Source organism: Lontra canadensis, unplaced genomic scaffold (genome assembly GCF_010015895.1).
Source record: "Lontra canadensis isolate GAN:19392208 unplaced genomic scaffold, GSC_riverotter_1.0 scaffold46, whole genome shotgun sequence".
Classification (NCBI taxonomy): Eukaryota; Metazoa; Chordata; class Mammalia; order Carnivora; family Mustelidae; genus Lontra; species Lontra canadensis.
In genome coordinates, this window is record NW_022631040.1 from 2,935,772 (window position 1) to 2,963,151 (window position 27,380).

Consider the following 27,380-nt stretch of genomic DNA (forward strand, 5'->3'; position numbering starts at 1 on the left):
TGCATGTTCACATATTTGTTGATAGAAGTTTCAACAAAGTTCTGAGTCATTAACATGGTTCTTTAACTATCATCTTATAATTTTTAAATGTTCTAGTATTTTAATTTCTGAATATATCTAGGTCTTTAGAATGGAAGCCTTCACTGTAGTAAAATGCAGCTGTTTTCCAAAATGTTTTTCAGCCTTGATTTCATGTGGTAACATAAGGAGAGATCTTCTATCCTACTCTCCTAAGGTTAAAGTTAGAATAACAATGTAGACTTCTCCAAGCAGAGTCAATCATCAGATGGTTTCACTTACTTGTGGAGCATAAGGAGTAACTGTGGAGGACACTGGCAGATGGAGAGGGAAAGTGATTTGGGGGAAATCTGAGCAGGAGACAAACCATGAGAGACTGTGGACTCTGAGAAACAAACTGAGGGTTTTAGAGGGGAGTGGGGTAAGGGGGTTAGGTGAGCCTGGCACATATTGCATGGAGCACTGGGTGTGGTACATAAACAATGAAGGCTGGAACACTGAAAAGAAATAAAATAAAATGGAGGAAAACAACAACCACCACCACCAACCAACCAAAACAACAACCAAAAGCAAAAAACAAGAACAAAAAACAAAAAAACGACCCCCTCCAAAAAATAACCCCAAAAAACAATGTAGACTTCTCTATCCATGGAAGGCACTAGCAAGTGAACTAAACTCAAACTTTTTTCTTTTCCTTTGTTTGTTTTTTTTAAACTATATTTCACTAGGATCCTAGATTTAAGAAATAAAGCCCAAATTCTGCTCAAGGGAGGGAATCTAACAGAATTTTCCTTCTTTCAAAAAGTCTGGACTCTCAGGGATTAAATTTACCATAAAGCTTGAAATAAACCCAGTACCCAATCTTTTTTCTGTACCCCCACCTCTAGCCGTTATCAACATCCTGGCAACTGCAAGGAAAATCAAATCTCAGAACTGTAAATTGGCCCTCACTTGAATTTGAGGCAAGAATTAAGCACCCTGACCACAATGACTGATTGAGAAATAAACACATTATCCAAGCCAGGCCAATGAGACTTCAAACCTGGAATTTTTGCTAGAGTTATTGGGAAACTGGCACTATCCTTCTACTGTGATCACTAACCTGGAGTTTTTGATAGTTCTCTTTGACTATGAAAGGGGAGAATCAGAGAGATGGAAACCAACTCCTGATTATACCATTTCAACACTAAGTCTAGCTGTGTCAGAAGCCAGGACTGTTCAGTCACATTGAGTCAATAAAGTATTTTTTGATAAAGCTACTCTGAGTTGGTATTTATCATTTACAACTAAAAATGTTCTAACAAATATAACCGGAATTGCACAATGGGTATGATGGATGAATGTATGTGATTTGCAGAAATATTATTATGTCCATTTACTTATCCAATATTTGCAATTATTTATTCCACTCTACATTCCATGAGTAAAGGAGTGTGGGTGATGATATAACTAAAGTTATTACTATTTAAATAAGTATAGTTCCACTGAAATAATTATATTAGTACTATCAAAGAATAAAATCCAAATAAGTGATATAGCTAAATAAATTACAGACTTTATGTTATTTTAAAAACAGCAAATTTATGAATTATTTCCCAGGTTAAAAATATAGTTTTCCTTTTTCCTAATAAAAGAAGTTGGAATTTGAAAAGTAGAGAAAAGAAAAAGCAACAATGTCTGGATGTTTAAAAACCTCAAACTGAGAATTTAATTTAAAGTGATGTAAAACTGGCAATGCTCCCAGGTACTTAGCATACACAAATATAAAATCTTTTCTGGATTACCCCTTCCCCCACCCCTGCCCACCTTCATTTTGGAACTCAAAGAACTTGCACAGAAAAAATTCTAAGGACAGTGAACAGTAAATGAAGACAATGAAAAACATTAAATGTACTAAAAAAACTAAACACACAAGGCAATGAGAGGTATCATGAAAGAAACAACTGTCAAAAGAAAAAGTAACTAAGGACTTCTAATAATGCCATTATCAAAGATCAAAGCTTATAAAACACGACTACAAATATGTACAAGAGGAAAAAAATACTTTAAAAAAGACCAAAGAGGGGCGCCTGGGTGGCTCAGTGGGTTAAAGCCTCTGCCTTCAGCTCAGGTCATGATCCCAGAGGCCTGGGATCGAGCCCTGCGTCAGGCTCTCTGCTCAGTGGGGAGTCTGTCTCCTCCTCCTTTCTCTCTCTCTCTCTCTCTCTCTGCGATCTCTGTCAAATAAATAAATAAAATCTTAAAAAATAAATAATTAAATAAAAAGATCAAAGATTTGAAAAAGTACTAAACAGAACCACTAAAATTGAAAAAGTCCCAGAAAGAGAAGAGAAGGGGGATTGGAGTAGGTGTGAATAGACACGTAAAGGGCCAGGACTCAGAACTGAGAAAAAAACCCCACAAATCCATATACCTTTTTTTTTTTTAAAGATTTTATTTTTATTTTTTTGACAGAGAGAGAGAGCACAAGAAGAGGGGCAGACAGAGGGAGAAACAGGCTCTCCGCTGAGCAGGGAACCCAGTGCAAGGCTCAATCCCAGGACCCTGGGATCATGACCTGACCTGACCTGAAGGCAGACACTTAACCGACTGAGCCACCCAGGTGTCCCACAGATCTATACACTTAATTATAATGAGTCCTCAAGGGGGGTATATAAGAGATCTACATCTAGGTAGAACAGATGAACAAATTTAAAATGGTCTTTAAAATAACCAGGTAGGGGCGCCTGGGTGGCTCAGTGGGTTAAAGCCTCTGCCTTCGGCGGCTCAGGTCATGATCCCAGGACCCTAGAATCGAGCCCCGCATCGGGCTCTCTGCTCAGCAGGGAGCCTGCTTCTTCCTCTCTCTCTGCCTACCTGTGACCTCTGTCTGTCAAATAAATAAATAAAATCTTAAAAAAATAAAATAAAATAAAATAACCAGGTAAAGCAGATTTCCTTCATAGGATTGGTTATCACACTAGTAGGTGACTTATGGAACCAACACAGGAAGCTAGAATGTAGCGCAACAGTATCCTCAATGTAATGGGGGGAAAAAAAAAGGAAATTCCTTTATTTGTTTTCCAAAGTGGTTGAATCCTTCTGCATTACCTGTGGCTGTTGGGAACATAAATTGTTCATGGTCCTGAGTAAACTCCAGTAATTGTTCTGCCTGCTTCTTCCTAAGGCCTCAAGTAGTTTTCTCATATGAATGTGCTCAACAGTATCTGACTAATGTGAGGGGAACCCTCTAGATATTTTTGAAGCACTCTCTATGTGTAATCTCTCTTCTTTGGACCTCTGTCCTGGGATGCTATCATCATGGCTAGAATCATGTCATCCAATCACTTTATTTAAATAAACTTATAGTCCTACTAAAACTCCTCTCAAGATCACATTTATAATTTTACGTAAAATGTACTTTTTAATACTTTCATAATATAACCTTAACTTTGTTACTTAGGGATATTTAAAGTTAAGGTGGGTCTTGTTTTGTTTCATTTACTTATTGAAGGGCTAAAAAATTGAAAAATCCTTAATTTTAAATGAGACCAAATAAAATCTATGCCAAAATGAGCTATGGGGTACAGCCAGTACTATAATTGTGTGGAGGAGGTTTCAATTATGCATTAATTACATAGCAAAACCTCCAGCTGACTCAAACTGTAGGGGAGATGTCAGTTGCAATGAGGTGTTAAACAATGAAGGGAGTGTTTTATACTTAGAAGAAAAATTAGGCTCAGTCTATCCTAAGAATGTAGTCTATTTAATTGTTTGGTTTCTCTGTTGTGAGTCTAAGGAGAAAACCACTAAAATTTTCCTTCTGATTTCTTTGCATTGTTTACTATCTTCCATTATAAATAATATTAAAGATTTAAATTTGTAATACCTTCAGATGAGCACCGTAAGTTTCTGGAGAATGAAAAACTAAAGGCAAAATCTGTTGTTTAACATTCCAAAAACTTACTGTGAATTTTCTATAACCATTAAGGTATATTTATAAAAAATATATATAAATAGCTGTCAATAGCTGTCAATTACTAAAAATTGTGAGAGTTGGAAATACTGAATTTACAAATCATAAAAATCAAAGAATTACAAAGGGCTTTAAAAATTACCTGATCCAAATACAATTAAGTGCAAAAAATACAATGCCAAGTATAATGACACTTCATAGGAACTAAAATCAAATCCCAGATACAGATAAAACTATCAAAGAAGGAATGTGAAATGAGACATACACTAAATGAAATGCACAAACACACACAAAAAACAAAACCTAAATTTCAAGTATGTAAGTCTGCCATTTTCCAAATTACCAATGTGTTTCTCCCTCCTTTTCTGTTTCTTAGACATTTATTTAATAAAACACTGTTTTCAAAGATGGAGGTCCAAATAACAACAAAGTAACAAGCCCTTTTCTCTAATGAGTCACAACTTAGTTGGAACTGTGAATTCCAACTGGGTGCCAGATTGTAAAACACACAAAGCATCACAAAACAAAAACAAAAACAAAAATACAGATGCATATCATACTTCACAGAATATAAACAATGAAAAAAATGCACTTGTGTATTCATTAGAAGGTGGAAAGAAGACACAAGAATGCTCAAACAAAAACCAAAAAACCTTTTTAAAGCAGTTAATGAAATCCATTTTTGCATGGGTTTGACACAGTTTCAGCTACATTATCAAATTTCAAGGAGGGCCAAAATGATTGTATTTCTTATTCACCCAACTGTAGGTGACTTGAGGAAGTAATTCATGTAATTCAAAACACTGTAAAAACACTAAATGAAAAAAGTCTAAAGTATAAAACGTAAGAAGTCCTTCTTTCCCTACTGTTAATGGAAAAAAAAAGTTCAGCAAAAATTTCATTCAAGTACTAAAGAAAAAATACTGTATAGATATATTTGTGCCACATTACCTACATGTTTTTATAGCTATTTAAGTCATAAGGTACTTAAATTCAATTCTGCATTTGTTAAAACCTGAAATCAAGTTTTGTAACTTATTTTGTATCTCATTTTTAATTAGTCATAAGTTATTGTAGAAGCAGTATGATTTTCTTTTTGGAGGTCAGGTTGCTTTTGTTTTCTTCAAGAATTGTCATTGTTATTTTACTGAGAAAGAAGGCAGAGCATTCACATTCTTTTCCTGGACACTAATTATTTTATTGCCTAAAAATATTTTCCTAGTTACCACCAAAAATATTTAACAAGAATTTTCAATGTTAGACCAAACTACAAAATATTGTTATTGTACTTAACGTGAATATAAGGCCCTGAATATTGCAGAAGAGTATTCTGTTCCAGAATAAAACCCAATTTCTTTTTCTAAAATGTATTTATTTTAGAGAAAGAGAGAGTGCAAGCACGCATGTAGAGGAGGGTGGTCCTCAAGAGGACTCCCATAGAGCACAGAGCCTGATGCTGGGCTCCACCTCCATCTCAAGACCTGAGTGGAAATCAGCAGTCAGGTGCTTAGGGCGCCTGAGTAACTCAGTTGGTTTAAGCATCTGCCTTTGGCTCAGGTCATGATCCCAGAGTCCTGGGATCAAGCCCCACATCAGGATTCCTGCTCTGCGGGAGCCTGCTTTTCCCTGCCACTCTCCCTGCTTGTACTCTCTCTCTCTCTGAGTCAAATGAATAAATAAAATCTTAAAAAAAACAAAAACACTTACCAAAAAAAAAAAAAAAAAAAAAAAGAGGTGCTTAACTGAATGAGCCACCCAGGTGCCCCTAAAACCTGATTTCTTAATCTGAATGTTTGTTAAGAACCTCCATTATCAAAGGTTAAAATAACTAAACTGGTCCTTGGGAGACCTGGTTGTATTTCCTGCTCTGCAAACACCAACCAGAGTAGTCTACGCTTAACTCTCGGCATTTTCATTTAAGGTAAGAGTGTATTCTGACAACCCTTTTTGGGTCTCAAAATCTAGAAAATAGTAAATTTCAAGTATTTCCTTAGATTATTAAAAAAAAATCACTATGGTTATATACGGTCTCACTAACACCACATTATTTGTGAGAGGAACTAGATGAAGTTTTTAATGGGTGGTATATTATTGCTGAGTCTAATTTGATTCTGAACTTTTCTTCAAGATGTGATTTGTTTATACGTTAGTGTCAAAGAAAATTATACTTTTCACTGTACTCTCAATAATAAGGCATTAAAATTGGGTTTTATACTAACTGCTGGAACATATTTTATTTCTCATCAGTTACAACAAATGACTCCTAACACAATCATGTGAGCTCCAATAAGGTTGAGCTTGCAGTATATTTATCTACATAACACTTTGATTTTAAGTTACTGCTCTGTAGTGTTAAATGAACAAAGTCAGTATAGACAGATTAAATACACCTTATAAAATTCCAGTTCCAATAATTATAAAAACACTTCCAAGAAATGTCAGATAAATTATAACAAATACCTGAAATGTATAGCTGAGCTGGAAAGAAAATAGTCATGGGCCAGAAATCACTGGTACTGCAGTGGATGAAAACGGAAGACAGGAACACTTTCTTGAGACTTGGTTTTTACCACCCACACAAAGGATGGACACAAAGAACTAGAAATGGAACCTTACATGAGGTAAACAATCAACAAAAGGATAAACTAGGGGTAAAAAATTCCAAATAAGTTTTAAGGAAGTGTATCCATCTTGATCTGGCTATAGAGTAGGGGAGGAAAATGGAGTCCTCAATAATTTGTCAGCCAAGAGCCTACCCCAATGTCACTCTGGTCTACTCTGAATTTGAATTTATGCTATGCTGGTGGACTAGAAATCCTCGAATTGAGAATTTAACATAAAAATCAACTTTAAGGGGTGCCTTGGTGGTTCAGTAGGTTAAGAGTCTGCCTTCAATTCAGGTCATGATCCTGGGGTCCTGGGATCCAGCCCCGCTTTGGGATCCCTGCTTTTTGCCCTCTCCCCCTACCCCCACTCATGCTCTCTCTCAAATAGATAAAATCTTCAAAAAAATAAAAAATAAAAATAAAAATAAATCAACTTTGGACTTGTCATATTCCCTGTGGCACCCAACAAAAGCGAATTTATAAAATCATTCTGTAAGTAAGGGATGTCTTCAATCCAGAATTTCTTCAAATAATTAAAACTTAGTGAGCAAAACTCTAAATATATAACAAATGCCAACACTTAATCACTAATTACATAAGGTAACTGGACAATCTGACGATTCCTATTTAATAAGAAACACCATAACAGAGTACCAAATACTAGGAAAAGGTTGTAACAGAATACCTTTAAGACCTTTCTCTCCAACTAATGACCATAACACACACCACTCTTATCTTCTAAAACATTATGTAGAATATATAATGTTGGGTTCTCCATTTTCTTTCACCTACCTGATGAAAAGCAGAATGAACTATCTTTAAAATGCTAAATATCCAGCAGTGTTTAAGTGAGTCTGTAAACAATTTACCCATTTTAATAATCAGCATGACTGAAAAAAATTGAGACAACACTACAGGATAGGGTGACTGCTGTTTCTTCAAATACATTTTACTATATTTGAACTATATGAATTCTGCAATAAATGTTTAGAAATTATTCTCTTGTATTGACTCATGGGCCTGTATGTGGGAAGAGGGAAAACAAATTTTCCCCTTGAAAGTATTTTATTAAAATGACTGTATTTTGGGATGCCTGGGTGGCTCAGCTGGTTAAACATCTGCCTTTGGTTTGGGTCATGATCTAAGGGTCCTGGGATCAAGACCCACACTGGGCTCCTTGCTCAGTGGGACACCTGGCTACTCCCTCTGCCTGCCGTTTCCCCTGCTTGTGTTCTCTCAGTCACTCTCTCGGACAAAAAAAAAAGTCGTTAAAAAAATAATAATAAAATGATTGTATTTAACTTATTAAGTCTAGTATCACATAGGCAAAGAGAAAATGAACTTGTTAAAAAGGAGACAAGCATAGCTTAGCTGAGCAAGGTGGCTGAAAACACCTGTGCCGCCGCCACTGCCCCCATGCAGACATACACGCACACAGTGCCTTGCCCACACACATTTTTCAGTTTTAAATGAAAGACTGTTAATTCAAGATAATGTATACTATATAAAATTGTAATGACTTAGAACAAGGTCCACCCACAATTCACAGATGCAAACAACACAACACCAATAGCATAAATAATTGTCATGAGAATCTAGCATATGAAATTTAAAATGAGAGGCAAGCATGGTGGATATCCTTGTCATGAGCAAAAGTAGACATCCAGAAATTACTAGCAAAACCACTTATTATTTGCCATGCTAGTAATAATGTTCATAAACTTGACAGCATTCTGAAAATCACTTAACCATGGCTCGTTTTGAGCCCTGCAAATGTACATATAATTGAAAGTTATTTAAAACAATTTTAACACTGCCATTTTTCTTCTGTATATGACAGCCAATATAAGTATAAAGATTTTAAAAAACTCATCATGATCTCTAAAAGTGGCACACCTATTCATACTAACTAAAAAATAAATACTTCTAGAAAATACTTAAAGTCTGAAGCTGGTTGAGTAGGGGAGAGATTATGTACACACCATGATGTGTGTTTATTAGAGCAGTTTGAGTTTAACTGTGATTATATTCATTTTAAACAGGAAATGAGGAAGGAAGAGAAAGACTAAAAATTTCAGGTACAAAATTCCAGTTACAAATGAAAATGGTACACATTTCTAGTTACCAAATAAATACATCCTAGGGATGTAAAGTACAACACATTGATTACAGTTAATAATACTGCATTGCATATTTGAAAGTAGTTAGGAGAATGGAATTTTAAAGTTGTCATCACAAGAAAAACATTTTGCAACTATGTATGGTGATGGATGTTAACTGGACTTCTGTGGCGATCACTCTGCGATATATACAAATATTAAATCCTTATACTATATACCCAGAATTAATAAAAATGTCAAATCAACTATATCTCAATAAAAAAAATTTCTGGAAGCTAAGTATCTAGGAATTTTAACATAGGATATAGGTTTCATTTTAACTTCAATTAAATTTTACTAATTTATAGGGTAAAAAAACTATATTCCCAACCTCCACCATCCCCTACACCCAGGGTAAACAATATATACAGAAGTTTTTATCACTCTTCCCAATCTTTTTTTTTTTTTTTTAAGATTTTATTTATTTATTTGACAGAGACAGAGCAAGAAAGGAAACAGAAGCAGCAGCAGTGGGTGAGGGAGAAGCAGGCTTCCCTCTGAGCAGGGAGCCAGATGCGGGGCTCAATCCCAGGTCCCAGGACCCTGGGATCATGACCTGAACCTAGGGCAGCTGCTTAACGACTGAGCCATCTAGGTGCCCCACTGTTCCCCTTCTTTACTACAACTTAGAAAAGGGGAGAGGGAGAGAACTGGAATTTGTTTTAGAACTTCCTCAAGCTCTTCAGAAAAAAGTCAAAACAATTCATATTAAAAATTAACATAATAGTATCCTTTTCATTAGAACTTTTGCCAAAAATTTCTGTATTTTCCCTAAAGGATCCAGAGAGAAAAGAATATACAGTGACCCCTAAACAACACTGGTTTAAAGTGCATGGGTCCACTTATACACAGGATTTCAATTACCACCCCCCCCCCCCCCCCGCCACATAAATGCAACACAGTACTCAGGCGCCTGGTGGCTCAGCTGATTAGCATCTGCCTTCAGCTCAGGTCATGGTCCCAGGGTTCTAGGACTGAGCCCCACATTGGGTTCCCTGATCAGAGTCTGCTTCTCCCTCTCTCTCTGCCCTCCATCCCACATGGCTCATGCTTGCTCTCTCTCAAATAAATAAGCAAAATCTCTTGAAAAAATACAATAATGTATTTTCTCTTCCTTGTGATTTTTTTAACATTTCTTTCTAGCTTACTTTATTGTACAAAACATTATATAATACATATAACATACAAAATATGTGTTAATAGGCTGTTATGTTACATATTACTTATGTTATCATTAAGGCATCCATCAACAATAGGGTATTAGGAGTTAAGTTCTGCAGGAGTCAAAAGTTCGATGTAAATTTTTGATTGTGTGGGGGATCGGTACCGAAAACCCTTGCACTGTTCAAGTACTCTGTACTTTACTCTGAAAAGTATACTTCAGACTATCTATAAAGCCTATTGCACAGAAGCTAAAATCGTTTTCTCCAAATAAGGAATACCAGATTCGTAACTACTAATTCTCAAAGACATCTCCATATCCAATGAAAACAACACTTTAACAAATTACTTACTTCAGGTCCTGTAGAAGGTCCTTTGCATTAAGCATAGTTATTAAAGAGGTGGTAGCTGCAGGAATTATGATGATGGGTGTTCGAGATCCTATAAAGACAAAATTATGAAAGTAGCAAATGTTATTATTATTAAAAGAAATATAGTTACTTTTGTAATTAATAAATTTATAACCAACTCCTTTGAGCTAAAGAAATATTTAAGTCAAAATAATATTCAAAATATTTAGTAATCAATATGACCTGAGTACAGACTAATCAGAATGGAGACCATGCACAAACATCTGATATAACTGCACAAGCATAACATCAGCCTTCATTTTGTAATCTGGCTTACTCACTTTTACTTTCTATTTTTAAAATTTTTAAGTTTTATCTTTATTTTAGTAATCTCTATACCCAACATGGGGCTCAAATTTATGATGATCAAGAGTCAAATGCTGGGGTGCCTGGGTGGCTCAGAGGGTTAAGCCTCTGCCTTCGGCTCAGGTCATGGTCTCAGGGTCCTGGGATCGAGCCCCACATCGGGCTCTCTGCTCAGCAGGGAGCCTGCTCCCCCACCCCCCGTCTGCCTCTCTGCCTACTTGTGATCTGTCAAATAAATAAAGAAAATCTTAAAAAAAAAAAAAAAAGTGTCAAATGCTCTTCAGACTGAGCCAACCAGGTATCCCTAACCAGGTATCCCTACTTTTATTTTTTAAAATAAGTTTAAAATCTGGGGCACCTGGGTGGCTCAGTGGGTTAAGCCTCGGCCTTCTGCTCAGGTCATGATCTCAGGGTCCTGGGATCGAGCCTTGTATCGGGCTCTCTGCTCAGAGGGGAGCCTGCTTCCCCTCTCTCTCTGCCTGCTTGTGATCTCTCTGTCAAATAAATAAATAAAATCTTAAAAATAAAATAATTTAAAAATCAGGGGCACCTGGGTGGCTCAGTATGCTAAGGGTCTGGCTTTAGCTTAGGTCATGATGCCAGGGTCCTGGGATTGAGCCCTGCATTGGGCTCCCTGCTCAGCAGGGAGTCTGCTTCTCCCTCTCCCACTCCCCCAACTTGTATTCTCTCTCTTGCTCTCTCTCTCTCTATCTGTGTCAAATAAATAAATAAAATCTTTAAAAAGAAAAAAATAAAAAAAAAGTTTAAACTTATATGCATAACCTTACCTTTCTTCTGATTTGGGGGAGGTCTTGCTTGAGAAACTGTTAAGAGAAGAAAAAAAATGAATGTTACAAAATAGCATTCTTATTTTCAAAGTTACAAAGCAACTAAGGCCTAAAAATTTAAATTACATATGACTAGTTATAAAGTTTTAAAACATATTGCAATCTTCTCAAATAATACCAATATTCTCAATTTCTCGGTTTCACAAAAACATTAAAATGCCTTACCGTTATATAACAATATATTGTAACAAAGTGGATATACTACGCTGCTAAACTCTTGAGTATCTACATTAACAGATATTATAGTCTAGCAAAAGCAGCAAATAGTTTCTTAATTAAATGATAGCCAATGTAGTAAATGCAAAAACATGTAACACTGTGGGATAGGCTGGAAGGAGGCAAAGTTCTTAACTATCTGGGAGGGAAAAGAAAGGGATTATTGGGAACTAAGACCTAAAATACTTCTTACCATTTGTCTCTCTCTTTTCATATTTGGTTTTTTTTTTTTTAAAGATTTTATTTATTTATTTGACAGAAAGAGACCACAAGTAGATGGAGAGGCAGGCAGAGAGAGAGAGAGAGAGAGAGGGAAGCAGGCTCCCTGCTGAGCAGAGAGCCCGATGCGGGACTCGATCCCAGGACCCTGAGATCATGACCTGAGCCGAAGGCAGCGGCTTAACCCACTGAGCCACCCAGGCGCCCCTCATATTTGTTTTTTCATTAGAAGAAGATTATAGGCAATGAGTCATGTGCAGGTCTATATTATCTTGAATTGCCTTTTTTTTTTTTTAAGATTTTATTTATTTATTTGGGGGGAGGAGAAATCGAGTGAGAGCAGAAGGCAGAGGGAGAGAGAAACTGAAGCAGAAGTCAGTGCTGAGCATAGAGCCTAATGTGGGGCTCAATCCCATGACCACAATATCATGACCTGAGCTAAAACCAGGAGTCGAACACTCAACTGACTAAGCCACCCAGGTGCCCCCAGTTGCCCATATTATTAATAATTGTGAATGTAGGAGATGTGGGTGGGGAGATGGGGTAATTGGGTGATGGGCATTGAAGGCACATGATGTGGTGAGCACTGGGTGTAACATGCAAATGATGAATTATTGAACTCTACATCTGAAACTAATGATGTACTTACTATATGCTAGCTAACTGAATTTAAATTAAAAAATTGTGAATATTATGTTAAACTAATGATGTACTTACTATATGCTAGCTAACTGAATTTAAATTAAAAAATTGTGAATATTATGTTAAAAATACAAATATTCATTTTTTTCATTATTTATCTATATAATAGACTTTATAATGGAAACAGGTGTTGGCATAATGATAGCAACATCAGCCTGGTTCAAGATTAGTATGTTTTAGAATCTAAAAATGCTGTACATTCAATTTTCAGAATTTACACATACAAAAGAATTTACTGATGGCTTTCTATGTGTCATGTACTGTATTAAAATTTCTACTTCCTGAAATCACAAAAATAAAAATTTAGGAGATTTAAAATTCTCACTCAACATCAGTTGTTAAAAACAGATTACCATTTTTAAAGGGGATACACTCATTTTTGGAATGTGTTCTTTTTTAAGGCAGTAAAATGCTACATTTTAACTTAATACTTTGTACTCCTTTCTATAGCTATTTACTGTGATAAAATTTTATGGAGTCCAGTAGTATGATTTTTCCAGTCCCTTAAGGCAGAGAAATATATATTAAATACAAGTTCATGAATATACATATTTATTAGTGTTCTCACCTTTCTACTTGCTAAGAAAAAAATACTAAAGCTTTCTCAAACATTTTTAAATATAGGACTCAAGGAAAACACCTGATTAGCTGATTAGCTAGACAGCATCATTTGGAATATAATATATTCTCAGTAAATATTTGGTATTTGTTGGAGGGATAAAGTAAAGACAGGATGGCTAGATACATGGGTAAACAGGAGACAGGACTTGCTTGAAAAAAAAATGAGTTAAGGGGAACAACAAAAAAGAAATCTTTGCCTGAAACACCACTGGTTTGGTTAAAGAAGCCCACAATGGACTGAGGAATTTAGAAAAAGATCACTAAATTCAAGGGTGAGAAGACCCCATGTAAGAAAAAGACAAAATATGAAAGCACACATATTAAAATTTAGAGACAAAGCAAAAAAATAGTTACATAAGAATATAAGTAAGTTTCCTGGTTAAATAAGGACCAAGGTCCAGACACAATGACAAACACACTATACTAAGCTTGATTTAAAGTGGGAGAGGGGAAGAAGGGGCAGAATAACACCGTTCATAAGGCACAGTGATTAAGAGGAAGAATCTGTACTCAGATTATCTCAATTCCTATCTACATTTTGCCACTTCCTGGGCAAATTACCGTTGCAAGCTGAATTGATAGACCATTCATTCAGTCTCAGTTGTCCTCAACTATAAATCAGTAATAATAGTTTCTACATCTCGAAACTGCTATAAGAATCTTAAAAACAGGGCGCCTGGGTGGCTCAGTGGGTTAAAGCCTCTGCCTTCGGCTCAGGTCATGATCTCAGGGTCCTGGGATCGAGGCCCGCATCGGGCTCTCTGCTCAGCGGGGAGCCTGCTTTCTCCTCTCTCTCTCTATGCCTGCCTCTCTGCATACTTGTGATCTCTCTCTCTGTTTCAAATAAATAAATAAAATCTTTAAAAAAAAAAAAAAGAATCTTAAAAACAACAATACTGGTTAAGTCCTTAATCAGATCTTGGCTCATATTTAATATTTAGTGAACCCTGTGGCTATAGCATCTCATCCTAAATGCTACTGCTTCTAGTACCACTAATACTACCACTACCTTCAGCAAATTCCATGACTGAAAATTTACAAGCTGAGAATAATTATTATTGATTGCTATGTATGATTTCTAATATAATTAGTCTTCACTTAAATATTCAGAGCCTTATGGACAAGGCCCTCTTAATATTGTAAATAAAACAGAAATAGTCACTGCCCTCAAAAACCCTTCAGTAAAGTAGGGGAGTCAGACCATAAGTAAGCATACAAACATATTTAAACAAGTTTGAACATTCAATTATTAAGAAACAAAGGCATGTACAACTAACAGAAGTGTCCTTTGAAAAGAATGCGTAGAGAAAGCCTCTCAAAGAAGTGGCATTTAAGCTCAGATTTCAAGGATGAAAAGGAGCCAATGTGCAAGGAATAAGTGAAGAACAGCCCGCTGAGGGGTAGGAATGTGAGCAAATGCAAAAGACAGGAAGAAACTGCTGTGCTTAAAGAACTGCAAATGTATAGACTACAGGGACAAAAGAAAGAGTGGCAGGAAATGAGGTTAAAAATATATGCTTTCAAATGGAAAAATATATACATACACACACACACACACACTTTCTAGGCAACATTAGGTTTGTATGTAAATGCCACTGGAAAACCCTTTAATTTTTAAGCCACAAAGTGACATAATTTGATTTGCATTTCACATCTTCTGGAAAGGAAAAACAAAAGATTTAGATAAAGGATCAAAAGGGGACAAGCATGAAAGCAGAAAACTCAGGATTATTAACAATAGTCCACACAGTGGTGCTACTCAAATTAAGTGTAAAGATAAGAAGTGGTTTTTTTTTTTTTTACTTGAAATTTCCAAGGTCAAGTGAATAAAATGCAGTAACAATGAGTTACTAGAAAATGATCATGGACTTGGATGTTGTGACAGTACTGTACTCTCAATTTCTATATGTATCTGGTTGGAAGCCAGAAATAGGTCATGGACTAACACTTCAAGAAGCACTGGTCTAGAGAAATGATAATGGTTTAGACTTAAATTCTTGTAGTAGAGATAAAGAGACAAATCTGAAACACAGAAAAGGTAAATTTGACAGAAGTCACTGACCTATTAGATGAGAGCAATAAGCAAATGTGAAAAATGAATAATGAAGAGTAACGTCTGAATTTTTTTGCTCAAGAAACAGAGTTGACAGTGGTGCCGTTTATTCATGAAGAAGACACTTGGGAGAAAAGTTCAGGCAACAGAGGTTTTACATCAGTTTTAAGATGCCTATGGCATATCCAAATATTAGTTTATACAAGATACCAGAGATAAGAAGAGATGTCTGATTTGGAGATACAAATTTGAAAATCATCAGCATAGACGTAAAACTATGGAATGAGATACTAGAACCAGCACAATCTTTTTAAAATATACAAGGGGTGGGGCACCTAGGTGGCTCAGTCAGTTAAGCCTCTGCCTTCGACTCAGGTCATGATCCCAGGATCGAGTCCTGCATCAGGCTCCCTGCTCAGCAGGGAGTTGCTTCTCCCCCTACCCTTCCACCTGCTAGTGATCTCTCTTTCACACTCCCTCTCTCTCAAGTAAATAAATATTTTAAAAATTAAATAAGTAATAAATAAATAAATAAAATATACAAATGGCTAATTCTCTCTATCAATCTTATATGTAAAGCAGACAAACTAGAGCTACAGTTCACCTACCCATTTCAGGCAATCTATGAAATAAAAGTAAAAAATTAAAGCTGGAGAAATGAAATATGCACTGTACATGCATAAAAAAGAGGAAGGAAGCAAGGATATGGGAAAGAGATTTAACCTAGAAAGAAAATGACAGTAAGGTACAGGACTATGGCTTATCAAAGGCTTATCCTTCCTAATCCACTGAAAAACATGTGCTTTTTGTTAGTTACATTCTCCAAATAAATATTTAGAAGTTGAGAATAATTGTAGACACTTTCAAATACCAAATTTACCCAGGGACTTGCCTGGCACAATTAGTGCTAGATAAACATGTGGTGAAAGAATAATAAAAAGGAAAAAAGTAATCACTAATGGAACTCAGAATTTGAGTCGCCCCACTGAAGAGGTAAACAAAACGGTGGTTCAGTCCTCCATTTTCAAATGATTCGAACTCTACCTACAAATAAGTTATGAATGGCTAATTTCTCATCTATAACATATTATACTGCCAAAGAGGTTTTGAGCATTCATATATTTTTTAATTTTGAAAAGACAGCATAAGTGAATATGTCATATATTACACAGTATGTCTTCAAAACTGGGCAGCATCCCATAGGCAAATACAAAAAACATTTCTACAGCAAAAGAAAAATTCACGAATCAAGACAAAGGTGACAAACTGCTGAACATCCACTAAAATCAGTTTTTATTCATAGATGAGTGCTAAAAACTTGTGGAAAAGGAAGAGGAGATCTTCTCACATGGATGGGCATCAGAATATTTGTTCTGAGATATTAATTCACATTAATTTCAATCAGCTTAATCACCAGGGCACCTTGGTAGAACAGTTGAAAAAGAACGATAAAATATTAAGAGTTCAAAAGACTCAGAGCTCCATAGTTTACATATGATCTTCCCCAAGGTCACAAAACTGACTGATAGAATCCAGCTCCCTTAACTTCATTTTATCACATGGTACATTTGAACAACCTGATTTATTTAGATATCAGTGCCTCCCCTATCCCTTTCCTTGTCTACCAAATGATTTTGAGAAAACGTGAAATGACAATTTTACACTACACAACACAAAAGTGCATTAGAAATCTCCAGTGGTGATTTCTCCCCTATTACACCATTTCTGAATTTCTAATGTGATCCTCTGTAGACTGACCAACTATAGCCTCCCATCCCACCCTTCCAAAGAAACACAGTTCTGTATCAATCATTTGTGTCTACAATACCCCTCTACTTCACAGGTTGTATTGTTTGGGCCCAACTGAGTATGGCAATTCCTATTGCCTTCCCTTTTTCTTCCTTCCTGAAAAGAACTCCTTTTTTAGCTTTTTCTAGTTTCTGGCCCAGAGTCATACATGGAAGACATTAAACTAACATTTATTGAATTTAATTGCTCTTCCTTATACTCTTAATATGGCTTTTGATTAAGGTCCTCTGTACTTAAAAAACAGTGCCACAGTCCTGTTATCTGAAATAAATTTATCCAGTGTGCTCCAAAGTTAACACACGGCTAATGAAGTCCTTCTCTTCTCCACTCATCCTCAAAAACAGGAATGGTAAAGATTCCAAACAAATCCACTGTCATTAAAAAAAAAAAAAAAAAAAAAAGGGAAAGAAAGCAAGCAAGCAAGCAAGCAAAAGAAAAAGTAAATACTACTCATGTCAAAATCCAGATATATGCATCCAGGACACATTCTGATATAAAATCATCCCACTATAAGCCACATATATTCATAATACTGTACTTCTAAAGTGCTTCCAGAAGTATTTAGTATGTATAATTTACATAATTTTAGAGTTAGCTTGTAAACATACTATGAATAAAAAGACAACCAATTCTGCACTATTGATACTGCCAAATTTAAGAGGAAGATCACCCAATTAAATTCTTGCCTGTGCATTTCCAATCCTATTCATTTTCTTCATAGCCATTTTCAAAACCACTGATGAGGTAAAAGAAGAAAAGGTACAGCCTAACACTTTAAGTACACTAAATGTAAAAACACCAAAATCAAACCCAAAACACCTAAAATGAATATATTGTTGGTCTCTACATGCATTTATAAAGATCAACCATTTTAGAAATTAGGAAGAGGGAAGAAAAATATTTCCGAAATAGCTTCAGTAATGCTTATGCTTACCACACATTTTACAGAACTGATTACAGAATCTTCTATGTTCAAAAACACAGACATCTGAAATTCTAAGCATCAAAGCTGCTGAACAGTCTATTAAAATTATAATGCTGTGCTTCCAATAGAGGAGGAAAAATCATATCCATATGTACCTCGAACAAGAAACTGGTGAGGGGATGTGTACATATACATAGCTTTTTAAAACATTTTTCTAAGATCTTACAAACATTTTCTAAAAAAAAAAATTTAACCCTTCAACTCTACCTATTTGTTCAAGTAAATGTTCCTATATTACTTTATATTAAAGTAAAATTTCAATTCCTTCAAAGCACTATAGTATCAAAAAAATTTGTGACAATTAAAAAACAAACAAACAAAAAATTCTGAAGTTTTGTATTTCACCTGGTCTTGGTACTGGCTGTGCTGCAGGAGTCTGAGTCTTACGGGCCGATGCACCTTCCTTTAAAAGAATAAAAATTGACAAATAATATTAGAATTCCTTTATATAATAAACACTTCCCTTTAATTACTGCAAAGAAATTTTGTATCTCCTTGTCTCTCATTCAATCAGTCCTTCCACTAAACATGTTATGATCCTAAGCATTAAAACAAAAAGCAAAACAAAACAAACCCCACAGAAAACAAAAACACCTTCCTTATCTTTTATGCTACTGGTCATGAGGTAATAAAAGGATTCTTTAGTAGAAAATAAATTTAAACTGTTATCATACAGTTTATTCTAAGAATATAACATTTTTCAAATATTTGATATGCTTAATTGTTGACAATTTTAATATTTGCATAAATGTTATTACCAATTTTAAAATCAAGTCAATCTTTTTTCCATCAAACAGTCTCAAAATGAAAAGATGATACATAATCTCACATTAGAAAGATGTAAATGATGTTACTTTACAGTGCATTAAAAAATCCCACAAACATTTCAAATTAAATGCCTTTAAAATATTCAGGGAAATAATCACATTTATAAAAACAAATTTTGTTACATTTAAGAGTGGTTGAAAATTTTAACTAAATAACAATCTCAACTAATTACTAAGCATGTAATATATAGAAGAAAATATGCTAAGTATTGAAATATATCAATTACATATTCAGGAGTAAATGCTTCTGAAATGCTTAAGATACTCAAAAAGCTGTCTTTTTAGTTTAACGGTTTTAATCATATTCACACTTAATAGAAAACTACAAACAAAAAAAGCTACAAATGTAAATTTCAAAACAACTAGTACGATGACTCTAGTAGTACTCAACTGAATGAAATTTGGTAACTATCAGGGAAACTACATAAATCCATAATAATAAAAATCGGTATTAGAATCACAGAAACATTTCTAAAGAAATACTGCTAAATAATGTTAATTTTAACCATATTACATTGTCTTCAAAACTTGAGACTCTTCATAGTAAAATAATTTGAATGGTAGGCTATACCACAGTTTTTTTTAAATAAATAACTGAATCAAAGACATTTTAGCTTTCCATCTCATGTTATTCCATAAAGAGAATCAACTAGGTTTTATACAATAAACATGAAAATAAAATAAATGTTACCCATATTACTTAAGAAATCCTTATATGTAAATACTGAGTCATGGACTGTGACTTAAATACACACAGAAACAGAAAAAATACAAGAAATGAGAGAGAAGAAGAACAATGAGCACACACATATGCAGATATATTTCTGTCTACATTTTGACTGTAAGGTTGGCTGGATCCAAATCAAAGCCCCTTCTTTTCAAAAGAGTAGATGAAGTTCAAAATCACAAGAACAAAACAGCACTACGTGCATATTGAGAACTATCAGAACCAAAACTAATTCATGTGATTACTAAAATATACCTATACCATATGAAGAGATTATGGCTCTAATAACATGGGTCAGCAAAAGGTACAAGCACATAGAAGCAATATGTAAAAAAAAAAAAAAAAAAGTCTTTTCCATTACAAATTCTAACCCTTAAGTGTTTTTATATACTTTTGAGTAAACTCAAAACTGGGTATTTTCTGTTTACAAAGTAAGCTATCATTACTTGATGACCTTCTCCTACTCCATATTATCCCTTTTGGGGAATAAGCCTTAGCCCTTGGTCACTGGAAGAGGCATAAGTCTTAGGTTAGGTCAATCAAGAGTTCTCCCCTGTATGTTTTATAAATTGGAACTAGCATGTTACACCTCTAGTTACAAGGCTGCAAGGTGGTAAACCAAAAATTACAGATGACCATGTATCTCTTGACTCCTGGGGAAAGCCCATCTGGAGGAGGACAGAATGACACTAGTATGCACAAAATAAAGAGGCAGAATACAACATCCTTTATAACACCTATCTAGTTACAATAGCCTGCAAGGCCTCGTCTCCCCCTACCTCTTCTTGATTATATGAGCCTTTAAAATCCCTCACCTCACTATTATGTACTCCCACACACATTTTTATCTAATTACTTGAGCAGAGTTACTGTTAGTTGCAACCGGAAGAGTTCTAACTTTGTCTCCTCAGATGTACTGAAAATTTGAGTCAATACAGTATAACTTTGTTTAATTTTGGAGTTAGTAAACAAACACAAATAAGTGTTAAGTACAAGCACACATTCACACACTCTCTCACACACACAAAGCTATACAGCTATTAAACTGGAGATTGTGGACGCCTTGAAAAAAGAACTGGGGAGATCCTTGCTGATCATGTCAGTGTACAGCCCGTTCAGGACTCCCTAGCCAATACTAAGGGCTAAAAGTTCATTCCACTCCAATCTGTACTATTTTGAAATAAAATTATAGAAGTCCTTGCATAAAGAACCTCAGAAACCATATAATCAACCCTACATGAAGAAACAAAGGTGAAGTTTTTCAAAGGCTACGAAATGGTGTATCTGGCATACGTTTAGAAAAAGGAACAATAATTTGGCACTAATATGGGGAAGAGACTGACAGTTCTACATTTTTAGAGATATTTGGATCGGGGGAAGAAAAATAATACCCATCTGGGAAAATAAAGTATCAGCAAAGAAACAAAACAAAACAAACAAACAAAAAAAACCCAACAACTGAAAGAGCTGACAAGCTGTGCTAACTGAAAAGGAAAACTTGCTTTCTCTTGAAAAGTCAGAACAATTACAATTTCCACTGAGACTTGAGGCATTCTAGAAAAGAAATAACTGATAAGAATGGTAGAAGTGATAGAATCATTTTTGTAAAACATAACAAGGCAAAACAAACTATACTGTTTATAATCCTTACTTGCCTTATTTTAGCAAATGAGAAAATCTAAAAATCTTCTGGTACTGGGAGAGATATTAGTTATTTGCTGCTTTACACGAGCAGGAAATAATACCATGATGTGTAATATCGTAAGAAAAAAATATTTGTAATAAGTGTCAGTATGAAAAAGAATACATTATATTTACTTAATTTGGAAAAATGCTGCTTATATGTAACTTCATAAATAATGGAAAATTCTAAAAGAAGAAAACACACAATACATATTCAGTTTATAATCTATCATTTTGACTACTGTACTTATGACAGCAAAAATAACATGTTTTAAAAATGAAATACTAACTGTACCCTTATATGCTTTTGTCTTTCTATAGTAATACACTCCCATGAAATGTGGATTTGATATTTAGAATCCCCAACTACCAGAAAGCTTTTTTAAAAAGCATCTGAATTTTAAGTACATTGAGTCTTTTTAAAAATAAAAAAATTTTTTAAAAACTATGTAGAAAAAGAAAACTGCGGGGCTCCTGGGTGGCTCAGTGGGTTAAAGCCTCTGCCTTTTGCTCAGGTCATGATCTCAGGGTACTAGGATAAAACCCTGCATCCGGCTCTCTGCTCAATGGGGGGCCTGGTTCCCCCCCCTCTCTGCCTCCCTCTCTGCCTACTTGTGATCTCTGTCAAATAAATAAATAAATTAAATATTTTTTTAAAAAAAAGAAAAAGAAAATTGCAACTCTGTAGACAAATGACAATGAGGCTGAAAACATAGAAGATTTGAAGAGCAAAACACAAATTATAAGCACAACTTTTTTTTTTCATTTGCCATAACCCAGGGGCATATGCATACAATGTCAGCCAACATAGGAAATAGTTAACACATTCCTAAAATATACTGTATTTATAAAATATATAGATTTGATACCTCTATCAAATCCCTCATTTGCTACAGAATTCTCTATTTATTTGTCTGCTTCTCTCAACCAGACTGTAAGCTAACTTAGGTCAGGGACTGTCCACTATGTCTCCATGCCAGTTACATCCTTAAAAAAATACATTAACTAATTAAAACAAAGCCATTTCCCTTAGTATTACTGATTCACCACTGTTAAACTGTTTCAATCTGCTAAATAAAAATGGTAGAAATATCATAAAGAATTACTGAGAGACTTAAACATTAATTTATTCATTCTATACATATTCATCAAAGCACTAAGTATCAAAAAACTGGGAATGCATCAGTATAAACAAGAGCAAAGGGATCCCTACCTTAATCAAGTTTTGTAATTTAATGGAGGATAAGTAAATGAAAGTTTAAAAATTATAAAGAATTACATATGTATTTAGTTATAATTTGCACATAAATACTTTCTGTAAGTATGTGTATGTTCAACTTAGTGTCCAAAATAAAGAGGAATTAGTATTTATTAAACTAACTTCTTTCCATAAGAAAACAGTCTCTGGCAACCCAAGTTCATAGAATACATCATGACCAAGTGTCATTTATTCCTGGAATGCAAGGATGTTTCAATATAGGAAAATCAATAGATGAAATATACCACATTAACAAAATAAGGGCAAATAGATGATAATTTCAACTGACACATAAAAAGGATCTGACAATTTAACATCCTTTCATGAATAAAAACAACATCAAACACATACTAACAAACTAAGAATGAAAGGAAACTTCTTTAACATAATTAAAAATAAATATAAAAAATTCACAACAGCTAACATGCACAATGGGAAAGACTGAAACCTTTCCCCTTAAGATCAGGAACAGTATGACCACTTTCACTACTTTGATTCAGCATAGCATCTGAAATTTCAGCCAGGGAAATTAGGAGGGGGGGGAAAGGGCACCTCAGTGGTTAAGTGTCCAATTTTTGGTTTCAGCTCAGGTCATGATCTTCTGCTCGTGATACTGAGTCCCACAGGGGACTCTACACTTAGCAATGAGTCTGATGGTCCCTCTCTCTATCCCTCCCCCTGCTCTCGCAAGTGCACCTTCTCTCACTCTCTCTCAAATAATCTCAGGGAAGAAAAAAAAACCAACAAAACACCTCCTTCAACTCAAAACCGAAAAAGAAACATCCCAATTCAAAAATGGGCTAAAAACTTGAATAGATATTTCTCCTGAGAAACTGACCATTCTCCAGCTGGTCCACAAGCAAATGAAAATATGCTCAAACATCACTATAAACCACAATGAGATAACACTTCATACCTATTAGGATAGCTATTATCAAATACACACACACACAAAAACCAGAAATTAACAAGTAGTGACAAGGATGTGGAGATATTAGAATCTTGTGCATGGCTGGTGGGAATGTAAGATTTTAAGTATCATGAAAAACAGTATGGTTGTACCTCAAAAAACTAAATACAGAATTACATATGATCTAGCAATTCCAACTTTTGGTATATAACCAAAGAAATTAAAGCAGGGACTTGACCAGGTATTTGTATGCTGATGTGCATAACATTATTCACAATAGCCAAAAGGTAAAAACAACCCAAATGTCCACTGACAAATGAATGGATACACAAATCACAGTTTATACATACAATGGAATATCATTCAGTCTTTAAAAAAAGAATGAAATTCTGATATATATATATATATCCATAACATGGATGAACCTTGAAAACATTATGCTAAATGAAGTAGGATAGACACAAAAAGACCAATACTGCATGACTGTACTTCTATGAAGTACCTGGAAGAGTCAAATTCATGAAAATGGAAAGCAGTGTAGTTGTCACCAGGGGCTGGAGAGAGGGCAACAGGCAACTGTTTAATGTGTACGGAGTTTCAGTTTGGAATGATGAGAAAGTTCTGGAGATACAGAGTGGTGATGGCTGCACAACATTATGGATATACTTAATGCCACTGAATTATACCCTTAAAATGATAATTCATATATATAAATAATAAAAAATCTTTTCTAAAAAACACAAAATATGCATAAAAGAATAAACACAGTCTAATTACAAATGATGGCAGACTTTTCAAAGGATGTCTACTCAGAGAACATCCTATTTCCCCTTTTCAGAGCTGGACTATACCCACAAAGGATAAACTTGTGAACAAGCTGACCCAATCATATCTTCTCTCCTTTGGATTTCAAAATCCATACTAAGAGATATGCCCAGCAATGGGAGCTACAGTTATCTGTAGCGGGCTGGCTTTAAGGAGGACTAACAAAGGACCAGAGAGCTGGTGTACAGATGCAGAAAAAGTGACAAGTAATCATATGGCATCAGACAGAAACAGAAAAGCTTCCTTGATTCCTGATAGTCTTCCAATGTCTCACTGTGTTCTTTTAAGACCAATTTATATTTCTCAGTCCTGGATTCTGCAGAATATTCCTATACCATTATAACGTATTTCCTTTTGTTCCTTATGCTGACTTGAGCAAGTTTCTACTACTTGAAACCAAAGAGGCAGAGACTAAAGTAATATTTTAATCTCAGAGAAGATAAAACAAAAATCTATTCCTACAAATCCACTAACAGAATTAAAACTTTACAGTCACAGACAAAACTGGAATACATGTGTTTGTGAATAACATCAGAAGATACTCACTGATTAAAAAACTAAATACCAGTTTTCCATTCATCATTCTCTAAGATGTTTTCAGAATGTAACTCTAAAGGTTAATCTTATGTGTTAACTGGGCAATGGAGCACCCAGATAATTTTGTTAAAACATCATTCTGGATGTGTCCCTGAGAATGTTTCTGGGTAAGATTAACATCTGAATCAACAGACTGAGTAAAGCAGATTGCTCTCCCCATTGTGGGTGGGCCTCATTGAATCCACTGAAGAAATGAGCAGAACAAGAAAGGCAGAGTGAAAAAGAATTCACTCTGCCTGGCTGCTGTGAAGTTGGGACATCCATATTCTCTTGCCTTTGGCCGCCTTAGACTTGAGCTATACCATCAACTCTCCCGGGTCTCCAGCTTGTTGACTGAAAATCCTGGGACTTTTCCGTTTCCATAATCACATGTGCCAATTCCTCTCCATCCATCCATCCATCCATCCATCCACCCACCCACCCACCCATCCATCCATTAGGTTTTTTCTCTGGAGAATCCAGACTAATACTAGTACAGCAAGTGAAATTTGGATTGAAAGAGAGGAAAAGAGAGTGAGACAGAATACAAAATCTTTAACAGGGTATTCTTGCATAATGGGAAAATATAAAAAAAATTTTCGTTTATTTATTGACAGATTTAAAAATTACATCCACATAAATGTAGATGAAATGTTTAATTATAAAACTACATTAGACACAAACCAAAGCATAGAAATTGATCTCCTTTAATACCAAAGTCTATAATGGCCACATAACTTTCTGGCACAAATGAGCAATTCTTTTATATGTGTCACTGAGGTTTAATAAAAGCACAATCTTTTCTTATTTAAAACTGGCAGGATTTTTTATAGTGGCAGAAGGCGAGGGTTAAGTGATCATTTGTGTACCTTATGGGTCCATGGACTAAAAACAAATATACTGATGTAACCAGAGGCAGTGTAAATCAGTGCAAAAAACTTCACTTAAAAGTCTTGAACCCCAGGTTCTAGCTTTGACTCTGACATATTAAAGAGAGGAGCTAAGAGAAAATCACAACCTCTCAGGGTCTTGATTATCTTGCCACCAAAATGAGACAACTAGATTTTTAGATGATTAGAAGGGTCTAATTCTCCCCCATAAAGTCCATTACTTTAATGTAAGTAATAGCTTGTCACTAGGAACAATGCCACTGCAGTACGACCTCTAATGTCCAACTAACTGAGTTTAAAGGCATAATTCAATATAGGTTTCTTCAAAGATGGTATGGCCATATAAATTTGCTCTTCTTCTGTTCCACTGAATAAAAACACAATATTCTTCTGCCCATCTCCCTCTATCAAAGGGTATATGCTTGGAATTAGATAAATTTGACTGTTTTGAGAATCACACAATTATAGGTACCGGCAACAGAGGTAGAAAGGAAAATAACAAATTGTAAGCTTTAAAAGAAAACATTCAATGTTTTACCATTTAATATAACTCAATAAATGGAATGAGGAAGCTAAAATAAATACAGACCTGTATATATTTAACTATTTGACCCCCCTGCCCCCAACAAACACAGAGTTAAATGAAATATTCTGGATTATAAATGCCAGAGATATTAATAAGTATAAAATCTGTCAAAAGTTACAGAGGAAATACAGAAAAAATTCAAAGTCAACTATGAGGATATAGAAAAGAAACAGACTCAATATGTTAGTAAGTAATCAGGGAGATGATAAAAGAAAATGGAGAATATAATAAAAATATAAATATTTTGATTTTTAAAATTTTGGTTCACTAAAACTCAGGAATTGTATTATCCTTGAGACACTGTGTTATTTAAAGGGAATAAAAATATTCAAAAAGCGTGAAAAATTAAGATGATAAAAATGTAATGCAAACCAACTGCAATTAGGAAGATCAAAAGTATCAAAAGAGTGAAACTGAGTGACACAATAATGAATTATAGAAAATGTTTTGAAACTGAAGGGAAAAAACTTAAATAAATATAAAAAAAATTAAATTTTCTTCCAGTTACTTTGCTATCTATAGAATGATCTATGTATCCTGTCTATCAATTTCTTGAATAAAAGGAACCTAATGATAAAGCTCATACCCTCTGCAGTTTGCATGTAAGAAACGTTCAATGTATTTGTTGAATATAAGTGAATCCCTTAGGTATCCTCTAAGGAGTCGGGGAAGGGGAAGAAAATCAAACCCTGAAGTCAAATATTACCCATTCCTAATCCTATAACCTTTGCCTGCCTCTTTCTTGCTTTGCAAAGTTTCTTTATACTTAAGTTCCTATTTCCAATCAGATCATAAATAATCATTCTGAAGAGAGTTCCATGAATTTAGAATCAAGCATATTTATACTTCCAGCTCTTCTCAAAAAAGCCCTTTGGGGAAAACATTCTATTTCCATCTGACTTTTTCCTTTCTTTCCTTAGCTACTAAAGCTATTAAATAAAAAGCATTTTCTAATACTAATAAATTATATGTGAATAATACTTCTGTGACGTTTTAGCAGAGTTTTAATCCTCAACACATTACATCTACC

At 34.8% G+C, this 27,380-nt stretch overlaps 1 protein-coding gene across 2 annotated transcripts in view; it reads right to left on the minus strand.

The window, feature by feature from the left end:
* Positions 1-27,380, minus strand: part of CDC73 (cell division cycle 73) — a 112,485-nt gene that overhangs the window by 13,538 nt on the left and 71,567 nt on the right. Inside the window, exons 11-14 of one of the 2 annotated variants that reach the window (XM_032872891.1) lie at positions 18,414-18,471; positions 11,404-11,439; positions 10,253-10,340; positions 8,797-8,878 (exon numbers count right to left, since the gene is read on the minus strand). In XM_032872891.1, the coding sequence (XP_032728782.1) occupies positions 8,812-8,878; positions 10,253-10,340; positions 11,404-11,439; positions 18,414-18,471 (249 nt within the window). In that variant the 3' untranslated portion in view covers positions 8,797-8,811. Of the gene's footprint in view, positions 1-8,796; positions 8,879-10,252; positions 10,341-11,403; positions 11,440-18,413; positions 18,472-27,380 lie in introns of those variants that run through there. The other variant, XM_032872890.1, reaches the window with a different exon arrangement.